Source organism: Orbicella franksi, chromosome 11 (genome assembly GCF_964199315.1).
Source record: "Orbicella franksi chromosome 11, jaOrbFran1.1, whole genome shotgun sequence".
NCBI classification, from domain to species: domain Eukaryota; kingdom Metazoa; phylum Cnidaria; class Anthozoa; order Scleractinia; family Merulinidae; genus Orbicella; species Orbicella franksi.
The window spans coordinates 9,999,401-10,020,641 of record NC_138155.1 but is presented as its reverse complement, the minus strand read 5'-3'; the positions used below and the strand labels follow the sequence as shown (position 1 = coordinate 10,020,641).

The following is a 21,241-nucleotide window of genomic DNA, read 5'->3' as shown; positions in this document are numbered from 1 at the left end:
GAATCGACAGCAAGGGAGACGATTCGTGTCGCTTCGATCGAATCGAGTCGAATCGACAATATTTTCAACCCACCTTCAAAGCCCAGAGTGCTGTATTTTCTAAGTCTCGCGCAAATCGACTTCCGATAAGACGAATCGACAGCAAGGGAGACGATTCGTGTCGATTTGATCGAATCGAGTCGAATCGACAACATTTTCAACCCACCCTGCATAGCCCAGATGCGCTATAAGTCTCGCGCAAATCGACTTCCAGCAAGACGAATCGACGTCAAGGGAGACGAGTCGTGTCAATTCCATCAAAGAGGGTTCTCGAATCGACTTCCGTTGGTCGAATCGTCAATTCCAGAGACGAATCGACTCTATTTGGGTGTATTGGACAACCCTCATTGCCGTCGTGGTTTCCTTAAACTACCTCAGTATTTTTAAAGAAAGAAAACAGTCCACGTTCGAATTTACGTTTCACTTAGTATTAATATAGTCTGTGAACCCAGCTAGTAAGGTTTGCATAATGAGGTTTAGTTTCATCAGCATTACTTATACAGTAGAATTAAAAAAAACGAATCAAGAATTATATTTGGTTGCAGGATTTTACTGTTTTCGTCAATTTTTGTTACTTATCTGTCAAACAGAGATTGCGTTCAAATAAGGAGTAGATACTAGAACTGATTGTTATTAACAAGTGCGATAAACATCTCATGAAATGAAGCAGTAATTAAAATGGAAGATAAGATCAATCATTTTGTCATTGCACAGGCAGCTTGGATAATTTATAGTTATACTTATTGTTAAATAACAAAGCGGATCAAAATGAGAATGACCATGCATGTGTAAGGTCCCAGGATATTTAGTACTACAAGGAAAAAAAGAGTGAATGAAATAAAAGCAGAAAACAAAAGCTGATGCCTAAGTGTTTACATCTTCTTATCGACTTCACTGATTGCTTTGTTTAGTCTTCCTATTTAAATTATTTAATTTCTAAAAACCGCAAAGTCCTTGTGGTTCTTTCTTTCGCTTTTCCTTCCATTTATTTCCCTTTAGGGCCAAAGCTGTTTGACCGTATCTTTCACTGCTTTTCTGAAACTTCTGATCTTCCAACAATAAAGAACCGGATTCAAGGTCGAGTTTAGGTACACAAGAGCCGCTGAAAATCCCCAAAGAGCATGAAGAAATGTAGATGATCCATTTACTGTAACTATAACTATAACTATGCTATACGGCAAATAACAAATGACTAGCGTCAGCTGAACCCACAGTGCGGTAAATACTGTTTTTCTATACCGTGCAATGTTCGCTAGAATTTCCCCTGCGTTGGCTTTTTCCTCGTGATTTACATGCAGTCTTTGGCGCAGCACGAGGTATATTTTTGAGTAGCAAGCTGCTGAAATCAAGAGACACACTAAAATTATTCCGTGGCGAAAGCTGAACGGGATTTTATACTTCCAAACGGAAAATGAGGCAAACACGATGCTGGAGATCCAAAACGAAATCACAACGGCTCGTGTTCGCTCCACAGTTACAATGTGTCTGTATCTTACTCCTGATAAAAGAGCAAGAAGTCTGTCGACGCTGATAGCAGCCAACGTCAAGAGAGACACCGTGCAAAGGATTGTAAAAGACACCGTGGAAACAGCAGCAGAGTAGAAACAAACTCCCAGCCAATGCTTGCGATCTCTTTCTTTTTGGAGCGTCATCGAGTAGACAGCAGCGCTTGGTTCCGATATCAGCCCAACGAGGAGGTCAGTTGTAGCGAGTGTGCAATACAGTAGTTTTGATGGAGGATGAAGAGAAGACTCCTTTCGCGAAGCAACCAGTATAAGTGTATTCCCTAGGAAAGCGGTTACCGAGAGGAAATAGTGGATAATCGAGAGAAGAAGCGGGTGGTTCCCCAATGATTGGTCAGTGCAATACAGATTTTGAATGGATCCATATTCTTCCTTAGTGAAGTTTTCCATTTCATTTATCAATGCTTGCGTGTTATGTGAATTACTCTTGAGTCATCTGCGACTGTGGCTGAATCGCCACACGTTATGTAATGGGAGCTTTGACTTGAAATGGTGCCTGCTAATGGCAATAATGGGTTTTGTCGGCTCACGATTCCCATACACCTGCCTGTAAATAACGACGCAACACCTTGTAAACCTCAAGATCGGATGGAAACTCATTACTTCTTCTTGAAAATCATCTTTTCTATCTTTATTATTGGTAAGCCACCTTTGATGGTACCTTTTCGAATTGATTATTATCCGTGCCTGTTCGCTATATTCGAATTCTGTTTTAATTCAATCTGCCTCATCATCAACAAGAAATAATAAAATTGCGATAATCACTTTTTGTTTTTCTGATATTTTATCATTAATAAACAATGAAAATATTTCAAGGTCCAAAAACTTTTAAAAGGATTTTCTATAAGCTAACAAACATTAAAAGCTCGGAAGTCCTGTCTTCCTTAATAATTTCAATTCCTGTCTTTCTTAATAATTTCAATTATTGCGAGTCATCCTTGTGAAACATCCCGCCTCTCAGATCTATTTCTCCATTTTGAGGTCTGTAAGACACATATTTTTATCCAACCGATTTCTGAATATACTGTAAATTGTTAAAATTGGCTTTTGCTTCAAAATGATTAGATAAAAAAAGGAACTGAAAAGGAAAAAAAATACAAACAAGTATTTTTTATCCTCAGGCTTTATCTTTCTCTGTCAAGAATTGACCAAATTATTTTAGTTTATTTTGAGTAATGCAGGTAAAGTTCATTTTCAATAATTGAGTATCTCGTACCAAACCAATTGAATTTCTGGTATTTGATTCTGAGGCCATTGCGGTCTTAATCGTGACTATATTGCACTTCGAGGAAGTAATGACTGTAAATTTCGTTTTCTTAATTTGTGAACTTTAAGGGGTCAGAAAATGTCGCCTTTGATACAAAATTTGGCGTTTTCAATTGTGTGCTCAAGTAAGTATACATGACGTCTATTACAAGAAATCGGATCCTTTCTTCCTTTCTGCCTTCCATCTACTACAGTCTTTATAGCGAGCTATTGTTGAAAGAAATATGTCAATGTTGAAAAAGTTGAAAGGTACCTTAAAATATTTACATGTTATGTTTATTAAGGATACTGGAGAATAAATAAGGAAGTAGTAACAAAAAAGGAAGAAAATAAAAGCTTTTTGTACATCGTTCCATTAAGCCTCCTGTCAAAAGATCCGAGTCAACTTTTCATAAAAATTCTCAATTTCGGGAAAATGGTTGAAAACGTTCATTAAATGATTTAAGAAAAAAGTTTCCAAAATATTGTAGGTCTTATATTGGCCATTACCTTCTTACAATGACAAGGTTTTCTCGATTCATGCAGGATAAGAATCTTTTCGCAGGCCCGGGTCGTTAAACTCGAAACGAGTTTGGTATAAGGGATGTCTTTATGTTTATTTACGGCGCTTCCAGAAGGACGACAGAGATTGCTGGCAAACGCGACGCTTTCAGTGTGATAAGCGGTCAATAAATGACGCACGCCAGAGCTGAGTCATCGACATTATTTTCCTACTTCCATAGATGAAATATATAATAAATGAATAACAAATACAACTTAATGACATCTTGGTTAAATTACATTTTTGATGTCATTTTTCTCCGAGAAGCTATATCGCTATGGCTGTCGCAATGGCCGAAGGCTTCCACTTCTGGAAGAACACTGGAAGTATTTGATAAAAGAAACCAATCACGAGCAAGCAGCATATCAAAAAGACACTAATCGAAGGCTGAAAACTTGCGTTTTGTGCCTTTGTTGATTCTCAGGACCCTGCAAGCTCTGCCATTGATGATACCTGGTTTAACTACTAAAAGGCGTCTCTTTGCCATGAATTAATTTTGCAATCATGTTATCTTGTTTGAATTATATATTATAAATTTGAGGGAAAACCTCCAAGTTGTACCATGAGCAACAAATAAAATTGTGAATGAGGCCGCTGCCCTCCAAACAATTTGAGCGAACCAAGTAATTTGATTTTCTGTTCTTTTGAGGGCTATCTTACATTCTAAGAGGATCAACCGAACATGAAAAGATGGACCGTGTCAATGCATCAGAATAGGCCGTTTTTGTATTCTCGGTATTGGACTGGAACTAGCTCCCAAGTGAGGCTAATGCGGGGAGTCTTTTGAAATTCAACTGACATTAATCTTTATATAACGATATTCCCCCGCATGAGCCTCCATTGCAAGCTAGTTCCAGTCTAATACCGAGAATACGGAAATTGTCTGTTATACTGGTCACCGATTAATACCAGTCAATCTATATCTTGATCGACTGACCGGTCTTTACCAGGATAAATAAAGTTATTATTATTATTATTATTATTATTATTATTATTATTATAAGAGCTACTCCGTTATTTAAATTGGCGTTTATGGCTGTCACAATATGTCCGGCCATCTTTTTGTTTTTGTATATAGGTGGCAAGGTATTATTACTCCGAAGGATCTCTTCTTCAGCAGTCTTAAAAAAAATATATGTGGGTGATTTCGCAAAAAACACACCCGCTAGATTTCGCCTTGAATCCAGGACTAGCCGGCGGCTCTAGACCTGGGAAGGGGACTGGGTCCGTCTGGGGACATGGCCCAGGCACTGGCGTATCTGCTGATGGTTTGCTGGCAGCCAGCTGTCAAAATCAGGGGGGAAGGGAGGGCGTCTTGCACTGACACCTCTGCAAAGCTAGACCTTCAGTTTTCAGTGCCAAATAACCTTGATATTGACTGTGTTGATATTGACTGTTGCTCAGTTATTGAACCTTCTTTGAGGGTTCTGTGTTGATATGGCACCCTGCTGGAGAGTTCCATGCCACGCGCATGTATGACGGGCCAGTATTCTAGCCAGTGGGGTGGTCAGAGTAATTCTGGGCGCTGAGACTGTTTTTGAGCTGTCTCCGGGCACGTTTTTGCGAATACCGTCAGATATATATACTTCTAAAACCGAAGAAAATCTTTTGAAGTTGAAAAAATTGCTAGAAAAGTACAAATTTTAGAGGTCTTATTGGCGATTAAAGAAAATGAAACAAAAACAAACTAACTAACTAACAAACAAACAAACATACAACAACAACAACAAATTAGAGTGGCTCTAAGATTGTTGATTTTAGATTTCGATGACGTCACGTGACAACAGAGAATAGACCACGTATTTCTTTCGAAAACACATATATCATATCAACAAAGATGTTGCCTTCGAATTCTAGTTTAATTTTCTCTTATTATACGGTAATACATATGGCATGGATAATTAACATCTTGAGACCTAGCCTCTTGCAGGCATTCAGGTAGTTCGAGAGCAGTGCGGGAAACGGTGAGCGAAACAATTCGCGAGAAGTGCTCCATTCCTCTCGCCAAGCCCCTCTCTCCCTCGCTCGTTATCAAACTGAACGCCTGTAGCGACATAATTCAGCCGGCTGAGGTTTTAGCCCATGAATTGCTTAGGAATTGCTAAGATTGCTTAAAGCCCGCAACCGTGCCTCTTCCCGCTTAGCAAAGCCATTAAGGCAAAGAAAAATGGCTCAACGCTTGCATGCTTGCATTTCACTACCGGTGCTGATGGACATGCCAAAGAATTTAGACAGTATAAATCATAATATGTTGTTATTTAAATCTTACAGCCTTGGCTTGTCACCATCAGCACAGGAATGGTTCAACAGTTACCTTAAAGGAAGGTACCAACAAGTTCGAATTGGGGATACAGTTTCCCAGTCTCTTCCACTTGACTATGACGTACTACAGAGGGACTCATCCTTGTTATTGTTCTGGTCACTGGTTATATCAGTGATCTGCTATCTGTACCTAATAACAAGTAGTTTGGCGGCCAAACTGCTTGTTATGTTTATGATTCTCAAATCTATTTTAAATATAAAACTAGTGAGTTGCATGATGCAATCTCCGCAGTGAATTCTAATCCCAGAGAGTTTGTAGGTGGTGCTGTCAAATCTCCTTGCCCATGAGTCCAGATAACACCAAAATTCTTGTGATAGGTGTGCGAAAACAATTACTCTTTTTTAAAATTCCACTTTGTGTCAAACTGACATCACCAACACCTGTAGCAAAGGACCTTGGAGTGTTCTCATAGCAATACAACATATAACATATAGTATAATTCTTAAAAGCAGTGTAATATTGTAAAAAGGCCTCCTTTAGCCCTTAAGCCCAGTGAGATATCAAACTAAAACCAATTTAATGTTTGTGTGCTGCTCTGAGCTGACCTTGAAATTATAGGCACTTGGCGCTCTAAAATATAACTGTTTAAAATACCTAAAATGTAGCTTTTTGTAAGTCATTTGTTCTTGCAGAGTTGTTTCGGAGAGGAGCCGTCTGTACGTCATCTTTGACGTTACCAGTTTGCTTGCTCTTACTCCGAGACCGACACGGCGAGAACCAAGGAATTTAAAAATTGAAAATTCTTGCAGCATGCGCTACAGTATGAGCTTAGCTTAGGAAGTCCCTACGGTAAGTAATTGTTTTTCGTTACTGTTCCATTGGTTTCTCTGTTTACAGGACGGTATTGAGATCTTTCTCCTCCATATTTTCATTGGTTAACCCTGAACCAATCGACCTTCTTTTTTGTGAACTCCCTTTACCAAGCCGGGTGGTTGTGGTGGTCAATGAACGGCTGAGGTTTTTTTTTCTTAACACAAAGCGTTTGAAAGCTGTAATGAAATCCTTTTTGAAAAATGTATAGAGCAAGGGATTGACTATTGAGGTCACGTACCTAAAAATGGCGACCACTTGTGGTAGCTTTATGAGCATTTCAAGGGTTTCTTGGCTGAGTGGGAACCAGAACGAGAAATAAAGGCTGATGACAAACCACGGAAGCCAGCAAACCACGTATATGAACGCCATCAATCCAAAAATGATGAGACATTTTTTGTCGTTTTTTGCTTTTCTTTGGTCGGCCTTCCTGGCACCCAATCCCTGTCCACAACTCTTGGCAATGGCTTTGAAAGTGATGATTTGAGAAACGACGATCAAGATGCATGGTACCAGGAACACGAATGCCAAACAGAAAACTATATAGCCAAATTGTATCTTTCTAAAGGCAACGTCGTCGGTTAACAGCAGGAAAAACCAAGCATACGGCATAAAGCCAACGACAGCGGCAACAAACCAAACGAGCAAAGCCACTTTCAGCATCGACTTCTTTGTCGACTTGAGGTGGGAAAAGGGCCACTTAATGCAGACGAATCGCTCAAGCGTGATTGCGAGAATGTGGTAAGCAGCTGATACAGCAATGAAATTGTTGAAAACGACGTTCAAATAGCCAAGATGTAGCCCCGGGAGGTTTATAGCTTGTAAAACAACAACGATAAACAAAGGAATACAAATGAAACCCGCCATAAAGTCGCACACCGCCAAGCTTAGAAGAAGGCAGTTGGTTGGGGTACGGAGCCGCTTACTTTTGGCAAACAGGTAGAAGACCATGCTGTTCACTATAACGATTACCACAGCGACAGGCAAGACTTCATAAATAACTTCATATTGTGGCTTCACGCCTTGGGGAGCTCCTTCAACATCTGGTCCCGCTGTGGTGTTCAAGGGGCACGAAACGTTGTCCAAAAGGTCAGTGGCGTTGGACATCTTGAGAAGAAATAACCAAAGACAGATGTACACTGTCACTCGGTCGTCTTACTGTGGGTTTCAGTTTAGTGCACGTGGAAGAGGCTGGGTTGCAATGCGGTTAACTTTATCAGGATCGGGGATTGCAGCTATCCTATCCTAGGGAGAAATTAAATATTTGAATGAAAGTTACTTCGCTTTCTTATTTCGTTAAATGTACACCAAAATCAATGGCCATCTGGTAACAGGATTCACTTGTACCGTTTAAACATTAAAAATGCACAATGAATGATTAACCCTATTTAGGTTGAACCTGAAGCCGAATCTTTAAAAATCAACCTCGTATGTCATGTAATGACCCTCTGAACCTTGCCTAGATCTCTTATCATTAATAACCATGTGTTACATTTTACGTTTAGAATCTCGCCTATTTATTGAATGATGCGTATTGAGTCAACTTACGAAGCGTTTAGCTCAATAATTTTGGATGACAGCTTTTTTTCTGGGGGGGGGGGGGGAGGGGGTTGTCGTTGCGGACTGTAATTTGAATAGATCGACGGTTGCCATGAAGATCAAAGCACGCACTTTCTGTTGAAGTCCAAAAATAAAGGTGGAGCCAATTGCTAATTTTAGATCTTCTCGATTTCTGTTCTTTTTCTTTTGGAGCGGGGATGCGTTTGGTCGTATTTCAAGGAAAATTCATGAAATTCAAACGGCAAGGTGGTTTTTCAACATATTTTTTGAGTTTCTCTCCCTTTTTTGTCTTGTTTGTTTTATCAGTTTCTATGAAGGCAACCTATTTTTATTTTCTGGAAAGTACATCTTGTGCCCTTTCAAATGAGACATAGTAAACTGCATGCACTGCTGTAATTACTTGGCGAGATATTAAGAGTCCCTGTCCATAAAAATGGAAAATAACTCGGCAAGGGTCAAAACTTCGATTTCGCTCATATTTTCATGGTAGATAGGTTAGGGCATGACAAAAACTACTGGATAGTTTTTTTGGCAAAATATCCTTTTATTTCAAAGAAATATGCAAATTACCAAATTCCGTTAAAATCGTCATTTAACGCACCATTTTATTACACAAGTTTGAGAGCCTCGCATACAAAACCACATCATTCTTCTGTCTTTAAAACACTCAAATATTTTTGTGCAATGTTTAAATGTGTACTGGGTTGATTTTAGGGAATGTTGCGTTGTCTTTTGGGTGCAAAATAATTAAATTTCGAAGACATGTATTTCATTCACTTAAAAGTACTTCGTGAATATAATTAATTTTCACTATGTGCGAAACCTTCAAATGGATCAAGCTTCTGGTGGTTGAATTGCAGAAGGATGGTCTAAAGATTCCTGTAAAAATTTCTTTGGGCAAATGATTGTGAGCGACGCGAGAGCTTTTCAAAGTACGTCAAAAATGCAAATATTTGACCATCCTTCGTCAAATTTCAATTTACGGGTTAGACGTATATTTTGGCATGCGCCACATGATTTGACCTATGTTAAATTGAAATAGACACAGAGCTGATAATTTCGAAATGTTCTAACCTCATTTGCTGTAAAAGGCAGGTGCAAAACCCATTTGACGTGTTTCTCTCACCATTCGTCGGACATAAAGCAGAAGTTTGCTTTTGTTTACATAACGTCTGAATGTACATCGCCAACTGTCAACTTATTTAACGGTCGAATACCATGAATCTGTGACCCTCTTTCGGCACATATGATCACCACTGCATCTAAGTCTAAAACGGCTGAGTCATTTGTAGATAGTTGCTTGCTTTGCACTACACCAAAATATTACGTTTTGATCATCACGGTTTGATGGCTTGAATCTTTGCTTGCAGCGGTTCCTTGTTCGTCACGCAATGTTGTCATCCCATTTTAGGGGGTAGGGGTAGGACAATGTCTATCCTAATACGTAAGGCTCCGTAAGGCTTGGAATCACTGGGAGCACACAATCGTGTTGAGTAGGAAGGGACTGAATTAAGAAATGAAAAGAATGAGTAGGTTACCATTACCCCTGTTGTTATCTTTTACTCGACCACCGCTACCTACATGCCCTGCGTAATACTGTAACGCTAAACTCATACCTAGGTCTTTTCGCGCTATGCAATTATTTTTGGTTTACATGTAATACAGTGGGCTACCCTCGGGGAAATGGGTGGTGACCGCTTAATAGGACTAGCCGCTTAAATAGAGGTTGGTGTACCTTGAATATTTAATTTTTCACTGTCGGGCTATAAATTACTTGGTGAACATTCAAGACAATCATGATAGACGTGTGTTTGAATTATCACTCGTCATGCACCTTCAATTTCAGGCACTTATCTGCCATCGCCCTTTCGAAAACAAAGTTCTTAAATTTTGGGTGGGCGCTTAATAGGGGTAAAGACAATAATGAAACCCTTATCGGAATGACCAAATGGTGGCCGCGGAGGTAACCGGTCAATAGGTGTTTTATTTATAATATTTTACTGACGATAATTTTGGACTGTATTGACAACAACATACCAATGCCTCGCCACTAAGCAAACAAAATACGCCAAATAAAATGGAATGGCCAGGGCTATTTACTCACGTAATTACTAATTAAATTTAGTCTGTTTTTCTCACGAATTAGACACGTTGTGATTTCGTATTTCTATTTCAGTTAGTTCTTGCTTCATTGATCTATAATTTGCTTATGGCGATTTTCTAAAAATTCTAGTGAGTACAGGCACTAGCTTTATCAGCTGTTGTCTGAAACGTCAGAACGTACAAGAGACGTGATGTGGACCGACGCCACGTGCACTATAGAACGCGATTATATAAATATACACATATTATTATATATATGAACAAACAGATGAACAATGATTAAATTGTTTCAGTTATCCCGAGAGTACTCTATACAAAATAGATCAAAATGTGCAGCATATGCCGTGACAGCATTGCGTGACGAACAAATAACGGCTGTAAGATTGTGCTGCGCCGACACGCTTATCAGCAATGGTCAGCAATCGATCAAACGCAATATTTTGGCGAAGCGTAAAGTAAGCAACTATCTACAAATGACTCAGCCGTTTTAGACTTAGATGCAGTGATGTTCATAAGCGCAGACAGATGGTCACAGATTCATAGTATTCGATCAATAATAGGTTGACAGTAGGCGATGTACATCGGACGTTAACCTTGTGTAAACAAAAGCGAACTTCTGCTTTATGTGCGACGAATGGTGAGAGATCGACTAGAAACACGTCAAATCGGCTTTGGACCTGCCTTTTACAACAAATAAGGTTAGAACATTTCGAAATAATCAGCTCTGTGTCTATTTCAACTTATTATAGGTCAAGTCGTGTAGCACATGCGAAAATATACGTCTAACCCGTAAATTGAAATTTGACGAAGGATGGTCAAATATTTGCATTTTTGACGTACTTTGAAAAGCTCTCGCGTCGCTCACAATCATTTGCCCAAAGAAATTTTTACAGGAATCTGTAGACCATCCTTCTGCAATTCAACCACCAGAAGCTTGATCCATTTGAAGGTTTCGCACATAGTGAAAATTAATTATATTCACGAAGTACTTTTAAGTGAATGAAATACATGTCTTCGAAATTTAATTATTTTGCACCCAAAAAGACAACGCAACATTCCCTAAAATCAACCCAGTACACATTTAAACATGCACAAAAATATTTGAGTGTTTTAAAGACAGAAGAATGATGTGGTTTTGTATGCGAGGCTCTCAAACTTGTGTAATAAAATGGTGAGTTAAATGACGATTTTAACGGAATTTGGTAATTTGCATATTTCTTTGAAATAAAAGGATATTTTGCCAAAAAAACTATCCAGTAGTTTTTGTCATGCCCTAGCCTATCTACCATAAGAATATTAGCGAAATCGAATTTTCGACCCTTGCCGCGAAATTAAGAATTTGTCTGATTTTTACAGGCAGGCACTCTTAAATGAATAATATTATGCGTTAAAATTTGACGTTGCTGTATTGTGACAGAGTTGAGCTAACCCTAACCCTAACCCTTAAAAACGTCACACAATTTGCTACCTTAGGCCCAGGTCAAACGACGAACGTCACACGAGAACAAGTAAATTGTAATTTGGGTGGATTCAAACGGGTAAAGCTCGACCGTTGCGTCAAACGTGGACCTTAATTCGAATTCAGATCGACCAATACGTTCTATCCGTCTGATTCATGTGGATAGAACGTGTTGGTCGATCTCAATTCAGTCGGACGAACTCAGTTGAGTCAGACATCGAACCTTTCACGAAATTAATTCACCCAGTTTAGTTCGTCTCATGTGGAGTTCGACGTTTGACCTGGGCCTTAGCCTGATCCACCATCTGAGATTTCAAAAGTTAGAAACTTCAGAACAGCTCAAGCTCTTGGTTCGAAAACAAACAAACAAAGCCTAAGATAAAAGAAGTTTAGTCGTTTGGAATAAAAACTTTGTAAAAACAAAACAAAACAAAAACAATCGCTTCACAAAAACACTGAAATTTCCTGAAACATCCTTTGAAAACTGGGCTGCATAGTACGCCAAGTAACGTGGCCAAAAATGAAACACAGAAATGTTCCCTGACATACTTTAGGTACAGTCACACGACGGAGACCACTAAAACTTGCTGGTCAAGTTACTTAAAGTAATTACTCCTTCGGTCCATTATTACGTTACTATAGATAGTAATAAGTTAGTCATGTACGCAATGCAATTTTCGTTTTCCATACTAGGGAGGTCGGCATCATTTGATAGCTTTTTAGATCTAATTTTAATATAAAAATATTGCTATATTTCTAAAAGCTTCCATTAAAAAGCCATACTGTTTTTCATTAGCTCCGTCAAAACCGCACCGCTAAAAAGCGAGGGAAAAAGAGACCCTTTTTCTCCAGCGCCGGTTGCGTTAAGGGCTGGCTTAATTTACTGCTCTGCGGTTTTAACTTTGCGTCTGCTCTCGACGGTTTTATCGTGTCGATCGTCCTATTCATGCATATTTTCGATCTACAGAATCTTATTTTAATAAAACAGTTGAAATTGTTTTTGTTTGATCAAGTCTTGACGGATTGAAATTTCACCGACTTTTCTCGACCGATAAGTTTAAGGCATTTCAATAAGTCTAGTGTAATTGATTAAAAATTTTTCTCCTTTCAAAATGTGCTCATGTAATGAAAACTGCCTAGCGATGAAAATTTCCCTAATATTTCAAATTTCTCGAACGATGAACAATGAACAGTTCCTGAAAGTTAAATAGTTTCTCAAGAGATGGAAATTCCTTGAACGAAAATATTTCCCCAGCGCACCAAATTTCTCGAACAATAGAAAGTGCTCGAATGATAAATAACTTTCAGAGCTATGAAATTCATGAGCGATTATATTTTCTCTGCTGAGTGAGGAACTTAAAGACAGTAAGCTAGAGTTTCCTGAGATTGACCATTGAAAAATCATCACACGAGAAAAACAGAAACAAAATCTCTAAGCGAGTTACGAAGGTTGTTTACCACTTAACCCCAAATTCCATAAATTTCGGTCAGAAAGTAAATAGCAAGACACTTTTGGCTAGACCGACCGGGAAAGTTTCGAAATCAACGGAACGTCTTAAATGGTATTTGAAAATCTCCAACCGAAATTTCCGAGTGGATAATGTTCTTACCATTTGCAATTCTCATGCAAGTTGAGCTTCTCTCATCTCTTCCGCTAAATTGAATTTTTCAGTAAATGGTAAGTGGCCAATCCGAACGGAACCTACCGTCTTCTCTGTGTAAATGGTAAACAACCACAATATCGCACGGCAAATCAGCTAAAAATGGTCTTTATCAACAGCTTATCTCATCGTAATCCTTACAGCCGGTGACATCTCGTTTTTATTAGGAATCATGCATGGTTCGTTAAAAAGGCTTCAGCAAGCCACGACGGCAGCGAGAACCTCAACAAACAAAAGGTTAAAATATATAGAACAATGGCCGTGCATGTGCGTTATAAATTTGCAGAGTTCATAGGCGTCCTCTGCAAAACAACAGCTTGGAATGACCACGACCGCTAGGTTTTCGCATTTCCTTTCCTTTCCTATACCGACTTTACAAACATGTATTAAATTTGAGCAAGAGATTATAATCTGGATCATAATATCTTGGTTTGAGCAGGTTTTAAGACCGATTGGTGTCCTGAAAAGATAAAGACAAATGGGAAATTCGAAGGTAAAAATAATATTAAGCGTCGCCGACCCAATAACGCATCTCACCTGCTGCAGACACATATATAGTGTTTTTAACCATACATTTGCACCGTTTGAATAATACCCTGATTTCTAACGAGTAAGTCTATCAGACATGTTATCTCTACCTTATAATTATAATACGTCTTAGTCCCTACACCATTATAATACTGTTTAGTCAAAATAAGTTTCAAAGCAGGTAATAAATGTAATATTTATTCTTTAACGCAAAGCCACCTTGTATGCAGAAATTAAAAAGAAGCTATATTTTAGGCAGAGGCATTTCCTCTTTCTTAAGTGCTTTGCATCTTAAAGCGATGTTTGGATTATCAAAATCAATAGATTTTGCTGCTTTCTTACCTGTTTTCTGCATAACAAAGGCGGACAGAATTTTTGACAATTATTTTAGGAAGTAGAAATCTATCAACGTCCCGAGAAAGACGTGCTGATGTGTAGGACAAATGAACTCTGTGTGTGGCAGCTGAAGACCGTAGGCGGTTGTTTCCACAGCTATTTCGAGTTGTACAAACTCGACCGAAGCGCAAAGAAAATGGTTTCGATTTCTTTAAGGAAATTTTATCATAAAAAGAACATAAATCAATTGCTTAGTTCGATCAATTATCAAAGTGCAAATTCTCTTTGCCCGCGTCATAAGTGTGTCTACAGCTCGTGGTTATTTTGTGTTTCTATATGTATGATTTTCAGCACAGGCTTTCCTGTAGGACATTAGAACTGAAATAGAACTAAACGAGACAAAGTAACAATAGATGCTTCCGATATACGACTATATGTGAAAGGCCTTAAGCCGCAATGTCAACACGTCTTGTTGTTCGTCGTGGATTGAATTTCCCCGATTCCGAATTTTCAATGTTCTAAGCCTGGAGGAGTAACAAACAAACCGACTAGCCAGCACTAAGTACGATTGTTTTAAACACAAGATCGTTTTGTGACCTTATAGTGTCTGTTCTGGTTCAATAAATGAACAAATAATATGCGCGTTTTACTGAGTTCCTGTTTGAAATTAGTCAAAAGCCAATGGTTATAGTTCTCGATTAAATCCAACATCGTTTTGCTCAAGGCATAACGGTTTATAATGTTTCAATTCATGCCCACGACACCAATGTTCATTCAAATTTTAGAATTCAAGCTCAATATATGGTGCAGTATAAGTGCAGTATTATTAAACGATACCTTATGGTCACTCGGTAAGGCACGAACAATCTTCTTTCGCCAGCAGGTCGGTCAGCATTTAACTTTCTGGAAAATAATGAAAGTTTTACTTTGCAAATGCCTTATATTACCATTAGGTTCTGAAAATAACTTCATGCAAATAAGTCATTCATACCCGAAGCACTCCAACCCGTATTCTTGGCAACCTCAAAAATGCTAATAGACCACGATTCATAAAACGCCGCCACGTTTATTATGACGCGCGAGAGGGAGTAACTGACCAATCCTTATTAGCAGTTAGTTTTAATCTTTGTCAGCTGCGTATTGCTGTGTCGTAATTAGAACTAATTAAGCTCGCCGTTATTGAAATTTCCAGTCATCAAGATAGCATGAAAGTGGCTGTAGATCATTGCGTTCCATGACGTCTGCTAAAACAATCCTTCGTCGAGAACTCAATAAAGCTTTAAGCCTTTTATGTTGCAGGAAGATACAAAAAAAAAAAAAAAAAGAAAAAAAAAAAAACGTTTGTGTCAATATGCTTTCTTCTGTTGGAGGGTTTTCCTATTCTGATTCATCAAAGAGCACGTTTTCAGTCACCTGTCTGATATTTTCCTACGCAATTCAGATCTCGCCAACTCAAAATTTCATTATTGCAATAAAAAACTTCTGCGCCAATCCTCCTACGCAGATTTGCGTGCAGAGCGCAAATTGCATTTGCGTAAAGGATGTTATCTAAAACCAGTGATGTACTGTATAAGAGGTATTGCTTGCATACATGTGTGCTTTCTAGATGGATGGGCGTTGCAATCAATGAAGAAGCGGCTATTTTTTTGCCCCATTTGTTTGTTTGTTTGTTTTTTTTTTTGCAGAGCAATCCAATTACAATTGAGGAAGAAAGTCTTTTGGTAAATCCATTGTAAATCACGTACTGTAAATCATCGTTTTGTGTTTTACTTAAGTCAATTTTAAGCGCGTGGGTGTCGACATTTCGGGAATTGAACAGGAATCCATTTGGTAATGGGCTCTTTGATTTACGCGTCAATTAATGAATAGATTTTGAGTGACGATACCAGGAGATATGCAATCTAATAAGGGAGATAAAGATATGAAAGAATAAGCAGTTTTCCACAGAAAAAATTACATTTGTATACGCGATATCAGAGTAAGCCTTAATGAATAATCATAGCCAGCTTAATCGGCTTTTGGTGCGCCGGAATGCTTAATCCCCGTTTTTAATGCCAAGATGAATATTGCTTCGTGGTCTAAGATGTTTCAAACAGCTGCTGATGTTGACTGTCAAATGACCACCAAGTTAAAAGCTAGCCTCTGAGAGCGGAAGATAAATGATATTTCAGGCAGGACAAGAGCAGGACATCTTTGAATTCGACAATCAAACATCAGAGATAAATCGCCAAGAGTGGGTATGAGTTGCTCGCTCCTCAACTGCAAATTCTTAATATTCTGTAAAGCTAGTCAAAAATTATAATGAAGGAAACGAAATTATAACAAAGAGTTGAAAGCTCGAATATGGCAAGACTGTAAAATCTGATCTTTTTATCCCATTGTTATCATAATTTTTAATGATGATGACGTTGATGACTTTTTTTACTCACTGTGTGCATCTCTGAATTCCTGAAACATAGTGAGATACAAACGACACTGAACAGCTGACCTCGCAACTAAGAGCAATCAAAATTTCAAACTCAAAGTAAAGCGTTGCGACTGCAACTGTTTCAAATACTCTGTTTTCGTTCAATTCGTCCACGAGTGGAACGATGTACCTGCAAATGTTGGCCGGCAACCTGAACACCCTTTTTAAGAAAGCTCTGAAATCGTTTTTACGTATTTTATAATCTAAATTTTTAGCACTTGTATTTGTAATGGAATCTTTAGCATTAACTTTTTAATACACATTTTATATTAGGGAAGTTTTTGTTACATAGGGTCCACCTCTTTAAACTCCTTTTCAAAGTAATTTTTCAGTTTGTATTATTTTTTCTAACCCCTGAATAAAGTGCTGCAGTCCTGCAGTTTACCTTCAATTTAAAACATGGTTTTTTTAAAAGGGATCTATCAGTGTTTTTGAACTGAACATAGTGTTAACAATAGGCAAGTCTCACCCACTCTTCGCTACAAACCTATGTGCGACTTTGTCATTCTATAAACTGTCCCCGCCGGCTACCACGAGAAGAAATTAAACATCGGACTATGGTCGTTTTACATCAATGCCCAACGGCCAAAACGTAATCATTACGGCTAAGTTGCGTTTTAACGCCCCAACTGCTCTGTATCTCGACTGAAGCAGTAGCGCGAAATATCGGATCACAACTATCACCTTTGAAGTCACTGACGATACCAAGCACAATGCATAAGAGCTAACAACTGCTAAGGTGTACACCTTGCCCGCGAGCAGACTCATCTTTGAATTGTAGTCCCACGTGTGGGGGGCAGGTGAGGGGGGGGGGGGGGAGGGGGAGTGGGCGAACAGCGAGTTGGCAAGGGAAGCAATCCGCCGACAGGAAGGTCACGCGTGTGCGCCTGAGCTTGTGATACTCAAACGTGAGACTGTTTTCAGACAAGTATACCTACACGCAAAGATTACTTCGCCAACGTTCCTTCGTAGCTTTAAAGGACAACAAATAAAAAAAACAAGTGTAGAGCGGCTGCGAAACGACCGGCTAAATGATCTGTAGTAGCTAGACTGCCAAACTAAAGCTTTGGTGGCGAATGAAGAAACGAATCAATGTAAAGAACAAAAAGGATCGATGTATTTAGTTTGCTGAAAATGTCGTAGAACATTTAACACCAAAAGAACTATGGCTTATATTGCCTATGCGTCATTTAAGGCAGCGACACAAGTTCAACTTCCTCTCGAAAGAGAAGTTCCCCGCCCACGGTGCAGTTTGCCAAATCCAGCTTCGAGAACGTGACGATTGTGGAGAGTTACGTCAAAATGCCTTATTAAGAGTTGATGCGTAAGTAGACATATCAACTGAAAACTCAAGGAAGCGTGCATTTCTGATCTATGGGACTCGGAGTACAAGTGGAATTATTTGATTGAAATGTCAGTTATCTCCTGCCCTTAGGCAGAGGACAGGAGACGACGTAACCGATTGCGATTAAAGTAAAAAGACACTTGAACTGCAATAATGTGTACGTGATGGTTGAATTTAAACCGTACAATGCACAACAAACTGTATTTATTTCAGTTTGGCCAATCTACATAATTTGCCAACGTATGCAAATAATGCTGACTAAAACTGTCAAATTGAGGGCCAAAAAACCACGAAAGCCATTAAGTAAAAATAAATAGTGTACGTATAAGGGATTAGCGTCTATCAGGCTCAGCAAGTAGCCTGCGAACAGACTCCCGGCGAGGACGGAAAAAAATTTCGGCGAGCACGAAATAGAAGAATTCGGAGAGCAAAGCCTGTTCGCAGACTACCCAGCAAGTGGCAAAGTGATTCGCAAAGTTATTGTAAAAGCGGACGCCTCGCGTTCTCACAATACTTCCGTTCTTAATACCAGTATTGAAATCGCAAACAATCCAATCTGCTCTATCGATCCTGCCAAGGAAAGCTAATATATTTTGACGAATATTTTCCGTAAGTTTGAGCATGAACGTTCATTAATTTGAAAAAGTTAAAGATGTTCTATTTATAGAGCAGTGTCACCAGTGACCGGTGTTTTTTGTCGCTCAATTTCTGACAAGTTTTACCGTTCATGTAATTCCGCGATTCAAACCTGCAGTCTGAACATGGGTAATTACTCGCGAATACACATTTTTTCCGTTCTTATGATTTGGAAAAGCATTTTAATGATGTCACACAATGGCAGCATATGTTTTTTTCGTATTTCTTTTTGTAAACAAACAACCACCCCCCTTAGATCAATTTGCCATGCATCCATTTCATTGCAAAAATTGGCAAGTTTGGGATCCCATATTATGATGAGTATAATGGATCCTTCTAAAACTTCGCATATTTACTGAATTCAGCATAGGAAATACAGGAGATAGGAAATAATAAAATAGCTAGGAAATAATAAAATAGCGTAACATCCTCCAAAATGTCTATTCAATAGAATAAGAGCTCAGGTTGATTTTTTTCCGTAGAGACCTCACTCTCGGTTACAGATGATTTCCAGTCTGTACTGCGCAGTCTCAGCACCCTGATGTTTATAAACATTATTTAAGTCTCACTCGATGGAATACGAATCGATGTTACTCACTACCAACCACATACCTCAGCTTTGACGCTTTTCAAATTCTTTTTCCAACCGGCTTCATTCATTTTTACAGCTGCCAAATCGTTTCATCAAGTGATATGAGAAAGAACGAAGCATAAAGCTTCGCATTCACAAAGGCGGTTGACATGAGACTTTGAATTTACTTCATGTAAGTAGTTACGAAATGTTTACATTTTGTGATGTCTTACATGAAACAAAACAAAAAACTTAAACAAACTCTCGAGAGTGCGTTCTGGAAATCATCTTTAATAAGCACATATTACTGGATGAGGTGTTGTGTGATGACTAGAATAATCAAGGACAAAGACTGAGGCTGATAACTCTAACTTACCTCACATTGTAGTTTGAGCGACTTCGTTCTTTGCTGAAATTTGCGCTTAATTGATAGCTAACCGCAAAATAACCCGTACTCATACAGCTATGTGTGCACGTTCAACAAGTGACAAGATAACAGGAATGACCAATTCTCCTTATAAAACAAGCCTGCAGGGACTCATGGTAGTTGTATCAAGCATCTTTGACTGGATATTTGTTTCGAGAAAACAAATACCATAATACCTAGCGGGCGCGTCTCAAAGTGAATTGGTTATTATTTGCAGCTCACAGTATGGGAATTGGGAACCTAATGAATAATTGCAGTTTTAACTTGTAAGCTTCTGAAAGGAACTCTTAACTAGGCTCCTTTTTGCTTTACATAAAGGTAGAATAAATAGGGATTCATTCTGCGGGCGGCTTCTCTTCTAAAAAGTGCATATTTCATAAACGGTGACCTTCGAGCTCCAGAGTTAGATATCAAAGATAAAAAAACAAAACAAAACAAAACAAAACAAAACCAAAAATGAACAATGAAAAAACAAACAGAGAAGAAACAAAAAACAAACAGACAAAATAAAACGACAACAGATGTCGTGGCAGGTCACAGAATATTTAAGACTAAAATAAATATTTCAATTCGTAGATTACTAGTCCTTAAACTCAAAGTTAAGCATGTATTGAGGGATGTTTTCCATCTAAGGTGTAGTTTTTACATTTCTAACTTTGAGAACGTGACAATTGTTGAGCATTGTTTTAGGAAATAATATCAGCTGAAATATCAAGGAAACGTGCGTTTAAGACATATGGAACACGGAGAAAAACGATGCTAAAAAAATGTTGAAATGTTGTTTATAGTGGTCAATGATAAATTTCGAAACTAAAGCAGGAGAAAAGTAAACAGATGAAAAAATGGACTTTAGAATAATACATTTACGTGTAGGTTGTTGACTCAATGGGCTTAAACGTTTGTATAGTTCTTTAGCTCAGACACTTGCCACCCATTACAGTTATAGTTAAAACGTCAAAGACATGCACAAGTTACAATGTGTACGTGATCTCTCTATTTAAACTGTACATCATGAGCAGCTGTATATATTTCCGTTTGGGCGATCTTCATTGTTGGAGAACGTGGACAAATAATATTGACTAAAACTGACAAACTGATGGCTAAAAAATAAACAAAAAATCACGAAAGCCATTAAACGAACTGAAATTAGCGTTTTTCAGGCTCATTAATTGACAAATTGATCAGCAAAGTTCTTGTAAAGCGGACGCCTCGCATTCTCACATTAATGTAGGTAAATACTTCCGTTCTAAAAGCCAGTGTTAAAATCGCAAACAATCTAATCTGCTCGATCGATCCTGCTAAGGAAAGCTAGTATATTAAAAAAGAAAAGTTTCTGCAAGTTTGAGCATTTATTGATTTTAATTGAAGCAAAGTTAAAGATGTTCTATTTATAAACCAGCACCGGTAAACGGTGTTTTTGTCGCTCAATTTGTGACAAGGTTTGCCTTATGTTTAATTCAAACTTTCAATGTTTTTTTGATTCTATTATTTGCATTATTATACATTGTGGTCACCATCTGTCTTCTCGTGGGCTAAAAGCCTACAGTTAATTCTGGGAAACATTGCAACCTACAGATTATTCACTAATCTGCTAGAAGATTAGTAAATAATACGTAGGAACATGGCTTGTCGAAAATAAACTGTGT

General features: G+C 38.4%; 2 protein-coding genes across 5 annotated transcripts in view; both read right to left on the bottom strand.

Moving 5' to 3' along the window:
* Positions 1–745: 745 nt before the first annotated feature.
* On the bottom strand, positions 746–2,162 carry LOC145502022 (histamine H2 receptor-like). Its single transcript, XM_081481323.1, has one exon. The coding sequence runs from the start codon at positions 1,950–1,952 to the stop codon at positions 1,035–1,037; it is 918 nt and encodes a 305-aa protein (XP_081337449.1). The 5' UTR covers positions 1,953–2,162; the 3' UTR covers positions 746–1,034.
* A 3,228-nt stretch (positions 2,163–5,390) lies between these two features.
* The window catches only part of LOC145502410 (5-hydroxytryptamine receptor 2A-like), a 17,384-nt gene continuing 1,533 nt past the window's right edge, over positions 5,391–21,241 (bottom strand). Inside the window, exons 1-3 of one of the 4 annotated variants that reach the window (XM_081481737.1) lie at positions 15,141–15,823; positions 14,987–15,052; positions 5,391–7,747 (exon numbers count right to left, since the gene is read on the bottom strand). In XM_081481737.1, the coding sequence (XP_081337863.1) occupies positions 6,524–7,609 (1,086 nt within the window). In that variant the 5' untranslated portion in view covers positions 7,610–7,747; positions 14,987–15,052; positions 15,141–15,823 and the 3' untranslated portion in view covers positions 5,391–6,523. Of the gene's footprint in view, positions 7,748–14,986; positions 15,053–15,140; positions 15,824–21,241 lie in introns of those variants that run through there. The other 3 variants (XM_081481736.1, XM_081481739.1, XM_081481738.1) reach the window with 3 other exon arrangements.